The 9,629-nt window shown below is 39.1% G+C and overlaps 1 protein-coding gene across 3 annotated transcripts; it reads left to right on the forward strand.

Annotated features, from left to right (window-relative positions):
- Positions 1-1,171: 1,171 nt before the first annotated feature.
- Positions 1,172-8,246, forward strand: ENY2 (ENY2 transcription and export complex 2 subunit). 3 transcript variants are annotated; one of them, XM_032223459.1, is made up of 5 exons: positions 1,172-1,460; positions 2,332-2,530; positions 2,656-2,726; positions 4,458-4,532; positions 7,961-8,246. In XM_032223459.1, exons 2-5 carry the CDS (start codon positions 2,463-2,465, stop codon positions 8,035-8,037), a joined length of 291 nt encoding a protein of 96 aa, XP_032079350.1. In that variant the 5' UTR covers positions 1,172-1,460; positions 2,332-2,462; the 3' UTR covers positions 8,038-8,246. The 3 variants fall into 3 exon arrangements, with proteins under 3 accessions (XP_032079350.1, XP_032079349.1, XP_032079348.1); XM_032223458.1 differs by having other exon boundaries at positions 1,257-1,460; positions 2,432-2,530; XM_032223457.1 differs by having other exon boundaries at positions 1,258-1,460; positions 2,429-2,530.
- Positions 8,247-9,629: the final 1,383 nt, after the last annotated feature.

Raw genomic sequence — 9,629 nt, forward strand, 5'->3', positions numbered from 1 at the left:
CCATGTCTGGATGATGTTTCCACCTGATGGGAGAATAGAGATGAATAGAATTCTTAATTGGCCAAGAGTGATTAGACACACACGAAATTTAAAACACAAGGAATTTAAGCCATTTAAAGTAATAAAGGCAGGATAAAAATCCAAGAGACAGACAGACACAGACAGTTTATTGACTTTGGTTTAGCATATTAAATGAGCTCAATCATTAGGGTTAATGAAATTTTGATTTCTTGGTTATGCTTAGTGTGTTGTATGGATGAGGACACCTAACATGCTATGCCCTAAAACTATGGTCTATGAACAAAATAATCTGCATCCAGACACTAAGCTAAACCAAGATTAAGCAAACCACATTATGTCTTGGTGCAATGGGTCTACTTGCCTTCACAGTCAATGTAACTATTAGGATTTATTTTTAGGTTTAGTTAGAGTAACAATTGGAATTTCCAGATATGTCTTGTTTTCAATGCAGTGAATAGGATTTCCTGCCTGAGCATAGTGAATAATATAGGGTTTCCTACCTGAGCAACTCTGTTATTCTGATATGTGTCTTGCCTTGCATCTAGTTACCCATATTATACAAGGATTTCACACTCCAATAAAATGTAAATTGAATTACAAGTTTATTGGAAATAAAATTAATTGAACTGTAAGGGTCCTATTTCTGAATTTTATTGGGATCATTCTGAATTTGGAAGCCACTGTTTACTTCCCTGTGTACCATTTACTTTCATGCCTCCCAAGAAAACTACCTGGAAAAATGAGTGACTGAAATTTACTTTCCATTCATTTTAAATAAAGGTCAATTCTTGATGGAACAATCATGTGTTTTCTTTTAAAATTGTTCATTATTTTTTCTCTGGGACGTTTTCCCCATGTTTCCCATATTCACCAGGATTTCCTAGTGTCTCCCATCCCAAAAAACTAACCCGATCCCGCCTTGAATTCTGGTTGCTTTTCAATAGAACCAAACCAAGCTTCTGTTTTTTTTTAAAGTAAATCCCAAATACAACAGCCAATGGGAATCCGCCTCCTCCACCTCCTTTTTGCTAAACAGCTAATTTAAAATCAGAAGAAATTGACTGCGGCATCAACATAAATCAACCTAGCGACCCAAAAGAGGAAAAAAAAGTGCAGTACAGAAGAGCATTGTGGGAAAAGTAGTTTTTATGTTAAGGCGGCGTGAAGGCGTCATGGGAACGGCTAAGAGACAACGTCCTTCTGGGAGTTGTAGTTTTCGTTGGGCGTCGAGCCGTTAAAGCCATGCGACGGAGAACTACGTTTCCCAAATCTTTCTGCGGGGATTGAGGGAGGCTGTTGCGAGGCTTCTTTCTCTTTAGTTGGGTAAAGTCTGGGGCAACCCGGGGAGAGTTGGTCTTGTCGCGAGTTCGAGGCTCCATCGAAACGGGTCTCCTCGGAGGCTGAGCTCGTGGAGGAGGAAGCAAGGGCTCGACGGAGAGGTAACCCCATTTGTTTAAGCGGGGCGGGCAGTGCATCTATTGGAGGCTTTTGTGCTCGTGTAGAGGTCGATTCCTCTTCGAATTTGCTTGGTATTCCAGTCCCCCTTTTTCCCCATCCCTTCCAGTTTCCCTTCCTTAAAAGAGAAACCGAGCCCAGATCTGACTTTTCAGTCATTGCGAGGCTTTTTTTCAGTGGTTATAGTTTGAGCATCATCGTCATCATCGTATTATTATTATTATTATATGATGAAACTGATGGGCGTGCAACTCAAAGCGTGGAGGACTCAAAAGGGGTGGTTTTCAGAAGAGGAGGGGGATGCCCATTCTTATTCAGTAAACTCAATTGTTTGGCTGCTTGATCCACTCAACACTTGGAAAATTGCAATTGGTACAACAGGGTCACATACTGTAGGTCGCTGAATTTAAATCCCTCTTATATGGGCTGGGTTTTTAGCTGAGTAGGGGATGCATGTTGTGTGAATGCCATCGAAATACATACCGTGCAGGTTTTATTTTTTGTTTGTTTATTTATTTTGATTTGTCAATCCTTTACAAGATAATAGGTATAAGAATAAACATGAGTATGAATGAAATGGGGACGAATTAATGGAGACACTAGGACAGGGTCGGTACAGACCTCTTAGGAATGGGGTGAGGGCCTGTGAGGTCAATAGTAGACAGTTTAAGGTTAAAGTTATGGAGATTTGAGGATATAACAACAGAGTCAGGTAGTGCATTCCAGGCATTGGCTGCTCTGTTGCTGAAGTCGTATTTTCTGCAATCAAGTTTGGTTTCTGGGAAATCAGATCCAAATTTGCAACAGGACAAGCTAACTTTGTACCAAGTCACAATATTGATGTCCTTATTTCAGTTGTGGGATCTGCAGGTTGAGGAGCTGTACCAAGAATTTATGGAAGCCAGAGATTACCCTTGAAATAGTTTGCGTCATTGAAATCTCTGCTTTTCAGTAGATCTGGTCTACTTGCACGCAGGAGGGGAAAAATGAACAAGGATGCACAAATGAGAGCAACTATTAATCAAAAATTAATTGAAACAGGAGAACGAGAACGGTATGTGGGTTTTATTTTCTAGTCTACTTGCAGAGCTGTGTTGCTTGCTGGTTGAGAACACTATTTAATGTTTTTCTAGTACCTGGTATGGATATACCATATTTCTAACAATGTTGTTTTTACAGCCTTAAAGAATTACTGAGAGCAAAATTAATTGAATGTGGTTGGAAAGATCAGCTAAAGGCACACTGCAAAGGTAATTGTCACTTGGGAATAGAATGTTACCTCTCACTTCATTAATTGTTCATATGTTGGTACCATGGTCACAAATCTAATATTCATGTAAGATCTATGTTCTCATGTTGCATTTTCAATCACAAATGTATGCTATATAGACAATATATTTTTAAAGGAAACAAATTTCAATGTCACACTAATAACATGATTCCTACGTCTGGCCTGCTTAAGTACCCCTCTTTCCTCTATTTTGTCTTTTTTCAATATTTATTTGTATCCCACCTTCATTATTTTTACGAATAACTCAAGGCAGTGAACATCTTCTTCCTCCTATTTCCCCACAACAATGTGAGGTAGGTTGAGTTGAGAGAGAATGACTGGTCTAAGGTTACCCAGCTGGCTTTGAGGCAAAGAGTGGGACATGAACTCATGATCTTCTACTATCTAGCCTTGTGCCTTAACCATTAGACCAAACCGTCTCTCAGTCATTGTATTTTTTTACATTCTGCGATTAATGAAAAATATTAGATATATTTGTAGAATATGCTAAGTTAACTATAAAGCTAGCATGGAATATAACTGGGCTGCCCTGAAAGTAAATTTCTCTTCCTGTTAGCCTGCAAAATAGGCTGTTTATCTACACTCTCTTCTTCCCCTCCTTCTAGCCTAATTCTATTTTCTTTCCTGGCAAAAGCTACATAAAAGAATGGATGGAAATTGCAATCAGAATGATTTCTATCCCCAAAGATTATGGACCTCATCTGGGCCCTGTAAGTTGTGTATCGGTGTACACACACACACACACTCACACATACAGATATACACACTGCATGGACAAGTTCCTGCCGGCAAGATTTGCATTTCTTCCTTCCTAGAGCTGAGAGAGGGGTGTCTGGCCCAAGGCTGCCCAACTGGCTTTCTGCTTAAAGTATTACTCATAGTCTTCAGGTCTGATGCTTAACCACTGCATCAAACTGGCTCTCTGTATTTTAAATTATTTTTCTTTATTCCAATTATTTTGAAAGGGAAAATTTAAATAAAATAGCAATGTCAACTAGGTGGCAATGGTGTCTAGTTATAGACAAAGATAGGTTCTTCCAAACAAGGACACAACTGGGTGATCTTGAGTATAAATTGCTGCATTAGTTTTAAATAATGTAGCACTACTTTAATTGAGTTATGCAATTCAACAATTAAGGAACTCAAACACCAAAGCGCTCTAATCTGGATTTCAAAAACTACTCAAAATAGGTTGGGTTGCATGGGACTAAATGAGGGAGTGGAAGAATGAGTAGATGTTGGATTCTAGAATATGTAAGTGTGTAGTTCAGACCACAATCCAAAGTATGCTTATTTATTTTTTTAAAAGCTCTATTTTAAAATAGAGCCAGTTTGATCTAGTGGTTAAGGCACCAACCTGGAAAGTAGGAGATCCTGAGTTCACGTTCCACCATAGTCATGAAAGTCAGCTGCATGACATTGGACAGGTCACTCTCTTAGCCCAAACGACCTCACAGGGTTGCTGTTATGGAAAAAATAGAAGGAAAATGTTTTGGATATGTTCACTGCTTTGACTTGTTTGTAAAAATAAATAGGCAGGATACCAATAAATAGTGTTTAATGTATAAATAGGTTTGTGCTATTGAGTTTAATGAGCAAAAATTATGTTTTAGTTAGTTTGTGTAACTAAAGCAAACCTCTGTATTTTTATCTGACATAACACCTATCTGCTTGTCTTTATTTTGCTTAGATGTCATCAAAGAAAAAGGGCTAGAACATGTTACTGTTGATGATTTGGTGGCTGAAATTACTCCAAAAGGCAGAGGTAATAATGTTCTATTGCTTTGGTACTTGAGCATAAAGTGTACACTGAGTTGTTGGAATTAATTCTTTCTAGGCGCTGAGCAAACTTCATTTGTATAGCTTTAAGAAGATGACTGATTCATGTACCTTCCAATGATGCCCTGGAATTTACATTTGCATTTTATTCCAGTGTTTTTCAACCTCAGAAACTTTAATATGTGTAGACTTCAACTCCCAGAATTCTTCAACCAGCAACACATCCTGGGAAAAGTCTACACACCTTTTAAGCTGCTGAGGTTGAGAAATATTGGTTTATCTGGTCAAAAGGATAAACCAACCTTTGTTTCCTTGATCTCTGCATTAAAATATTCTCACATGTTGATTTGCTATGAAAATGCTTTGAGTCTTTTAGATGTGATTAGCCACTGAGGGTAACAACAAAAACTAAGAATAAAACTTACAATAATTTCAAGGGGACCTGTGAAGTCCTACTTGCAGGGATATTAATATTAATTGAAAGAGCTGAAGTTGCTGAGATCGTCAGCGTGTTTTTAATAATGATATTCTAAATGGCTTAGCAATGCTCATCATCTCTGCTTTTTCATATTTCAAGATTTTGTTCACTGTCTCAGGGAAACATTTGTGCAGGCCCTGAGATATTGCTATAAATAATTATCACAGAATTATAGAATTTACAAGTGTTACATGGAGATGATCAATGCAGGATTCCAAATGAAAGCATCCGTAACAAATGCCAGCCTCTGTAGGAATATATTCAACAAAAACAAGCCCATTATCTGTCTCAGGGGTCCCCAACCTCTGGTCTTGGACTGGCACCACACCGTGGCATGCCAGCATCCGGGCCACAGAAATGACTGAAGCCCCATCCGTGTGATGTAGGTAGCATGCAAAATCAATCTCACTCCGGTCCGTGGAAAAACCTCTTCCCACGGAATTGGTCCCTATCTGATTCTTAGGTAGTTTTTACTATCAGCCGGAATGTGCTTTCCAATAATGTAAGACAATTGCAAATAGTCCTTGATCTTTCACAACCATCATTGGGACCAGAATTACTGTTGCTAAGTGAGGTGGTTGCTAACCGAGTTATGCCCAATTTTAAGACCTTTCTAATGACACTAAGACATACAGCAAGGTTAAAAATGACAAAAGCGAATCAAAGAAGTTGGGAGCATTCTTTGATGCCTCCTAAATCACTTTCAGACCATGTTCAAATCTAGGTCATTTAACCGTGCATCTATTGCTTTGATTAACTTTTACCTTTCATTTCTGGATTGCAACACAGTGCAAAATAGAGTTCAGCAGTTCATTTCCATGATATACAAACTGGCCTTCTTTTCAGGTGCACTGGATTTGGTTTTTAAAAAAAAATATACTATTTTTTATTTTTTTAAAGGCAAATAAAACAACCATAGTACGTATATATCTAAATACAAAAAAGAAAGAAAAGCTAATATTATAGTGCACCCACCAAGACCCTTCCCCCCCTTATATTTCTTTGTCTTTAACAACTAAAAGAAATACAATATATTCCATTTTTGCCCTTATCCCCTCCAAAACAACATATATTCTTGAGTAGGTTTATTCCCTTTGCCTTCCACCAACACTGATTTTATAAAATCCCCCCCCCCATATTTCATTATAATTGTTTGCTTTGATCATCTCTTTGATCACCTTTGTTATCATTTGTTGCCATACTCACTGGATTTGCTTTTTGAGCAGTCGTAGCATACTGCTGATGCACCTTTTGATCGATTTCAATCCCTAGGCACTGTCCCAAAGGTGCTTTTTCAAGAAGGCAACTGGACTTTCTTGTTTTTCTTTTGAAGACATTTCGCTTCTCATCCAAGAAGCTTCTTCAGCTCTGACAGGATGTTGGGGAATGGAAGGGAATGGAATGGCTATCCTATCAGAGCAGTGGTGGGTTCTGGATCCCATTGCAACCTGTATGGTTGCAATGGAGCTCGGCATCCTCCACATGAAGGCGCGCAGAGCGCGCGCATGCATCTTACCATCCAGCAATAGCAATAGCAGTTAGACTTATATACCGCTTCATAGGGCTTTCAGCCCTCTCTAAGCGGTTTACAGAGTCAGCATATCGCCCCCACAGTCTGGGTCCTCATTTCACCCACCTCGGAAGGATGGAAGGCTGAGTCAACCTTGAGCCGGTGAGATTAGAACCGCTGAACTGCAGATAACAGTCAGCTGAAGTGGCCTGCAGTACTGCACCCTAACCACTGCGCCACCTCGGCTCTAATGCCTTTGCGATGCACTAGCTGCTCGGCGGAGCATCGCACATGGCGCATATAGCGCCAAAGGGTTTAAAGATAGGTAAGGAGCACGGGCAAGCAGGTAGGCCCTCTGGAACACCGTATCGAAACGGTACCCGGTGCTCTGGGCAGACTCCGGTACATCCATATTGGGGCCTACCGCTTGCAATCCACCACTGTGTCAGAGCTGAAGAAGCTTTTTGGATGAGAAGCCAAACCTCTTCAAAAGAAAAAAAAAAAGAAAATCCAGTTGTCTCCTGAAAAAGCATCTTTGGGACAATCATGACCTGGACGACCGAGAATCTCAACAGACAATCCCTAGGCACTATTCCCAAGCAAGACATCCCATATCCTATACTTGTGCCTTTTGATGTATTTTTCCAAATGCATTTTTCATCTGTCTCTACTACACATAATTTGTTTATTTTCAGTCTGCCACTCTACCAAGCGTGTTCCAAAGTTTCTTTCAAGCAACTAAGACTATTTTTGGGTTGAGCTTGATTTGGTGGCTCACACAGACACATTCATGTTGTTATATGGGTCTGATTCAAATGTTGGCATTCCATGCTTTTTGTAAGAATTTTGGACTTCTCATTCCAGTCCTATCTATGGTCAATCATACTTAGCTTTCTAGATTGCCAACATTAATCAGGTGGTGCCACATGACAAATATACCTGCATCCACGGTCATAAACATAGTAATGCACAAAGGATAGTACAATATTGTATAAACAAACAGTTCTCAAGTTATGACTGTAATTGAGCTTGGCAGTAATTCATGTTGCTAAGCATGTGACTTTTACACCTTTTTTGCTGTGACTGAGTGACTGATACAGCTGTTAAGTGACCCCAATGGAAATTTTTTACCGGAAATTTTTTACCGGAAACCAGAAGTTACACATCAGTGTCCAGCAGAAATCATAATAAATTGCAATTAAAAAGGTGTAAATGCGGGCAAACACTCAAAATGCGATCACATGACTATAGAGTGTGGTCTGGCTGTTGAACTTGAAAACCTGGTCATAAGTAGCTCTGGGCAGGTCCGTCGTAACTTTGATCACTGAGTGACGAGTTGTAAGTTGGGGACTATCTGTATTTGAAATGATTTGCATAAAAGAGCAATGGTTTCATCTTGCTCTTTTCTTTTTCTTTTCTTTTTCAGCTTTAGTACCTGATAGTGTAAAGAAAGAACTTCTACAGAGAATAAGAACATTTCTGGCTCAACATGCCAGTCTTTGAGCCGTCCATTTGAATCTTCCCATGCTTTAACATGCTGTGTTCAGTGAATCACATGAAAAACTGAACATTTTTCATACTTCCAAGTTCAAGTTCACTGTTTTTTAAAAATATTTTGTTTACTTACTCCAAGTCCACTTCGATATCCTGACTTCTTAATGTTTGAATAAAAAGAACAATGCCAACAACCTGCACTTACATATTGAAATCAAGGATGTTTTGCCATTGTGTGTCTTAATGGGTCTGACCTGAGTCTATATACTTTAATATTAAATGGCTTCTCTGCCATCCCGCTAGATGAATCCTGCAGAAAGGATAGGAAAGAATAAATTCTAAATATTTGGTGTCAATTGCAAAACAGCACAGCAGCAGAGGGAAAGCAAAGAGGAAAATAGATTACCGTACCATGGCTCCAAATAATGGCGCATGACTAGTGACATGCAAATCCAGCCATTGCAGGCTTACCATGCTGACCTCGGATGAAAAGGCCAGCGTTTGTGTAACAACTTACACATTTTGTCATCTGTTTGCTTTTCCCTCCACCCCTTGGATGTCCAGGAGAAGAAGAATTCCTTTGAAATAATGGAAGGTACAGAATAGTAAACTTCAGATTCTGCCACCTTTTAGCCTGTCACAGTCCCTAATGAGTAAGTAATAAGATGAATTCAGTCATCATCTTCTTTTTTCTAAAAAAAAAGTAATAAGTAATGTGTTTCATGACCAAAGAAGCCATATTCCATAATCTGCAACACAATTTGGGCCACATATACTCCAGTTGCTACAAAAATATCAGGATGTCAAAAATACAAGGCTCTCAGAAATCAAGCATGCTTCTTACTTATTAGTATAATGTATAGGTTTGATTGAAATAATGTAGTAGCATTATTTTGAAAGTTTTAAATTTGAATGGCTCAATAGATCTGAGTCTAGAATAGAATAGAGTTGGAAGGGACCTTGGAAGTCTTCTAGTCAAATCCCCTGCTTAGGCAGGAAACCCTACACCACTACAGACAAATGGTTATCCAACATCATCTTAAAAACGTCCAGTGTTGGGGCATTCACAATTTCTGGAGGCAAGTTGTTCCACTGATTAATTGTTCTAACTTTCAGGAAATTTCTCCTTAGTTCTAGGTTTCTCCTCTCCTTGTTTAGCTTCTAGGAGACTAGCTTTAGGAGAGATTAGCTTCTCTACTAAATTGAACCTATTTCTGGTAGGATTGCATTTCATGTCTGTTACAGTTAGTCCTTGACCTACAAATCATTCACTTAGTGACCGACCATTTGATGTTACAATGGCACTGAAAAAAGCAACACGACCGTTTTCTACACAACTGTTGCAGCATCCCCACAGGCATGTGATCAAAATTAAGAGGTTTGGTTACTGGCATGTATTTATGATGGTTGCAAGGCAATGTTCTAGAATCATATGATCTTCCTTTGTGACCTGACAAGCAAAGTCAAGGGGGAAGTCAGATTTATTTACTAATCATTTTTACTACCTTAACTGTGGCAAGAAAGGTCACAAAATGGAGCAAAGCTCACTTAACAACTGCCTTGCTTAGCAACAGAAATTTTGGCCTCAGTTGTGGTAGTAA

The sequence above is a fragment of the Thamnophis elegans genome, chromosome 8, assembly GCF_009769535.1.
Source record: "Thamnophis elegans isolate rThaEle1 chromosome 8, rThaEle1.pri, whole genome shotgun sequence".
Taxonomy (NCBI): domain Eukaryota; kingdom Metazoa; phylum Chordata; class Lepidosauria; order Squamata; family Colubridae; genus Thamnophis; species Thamnophis elegans.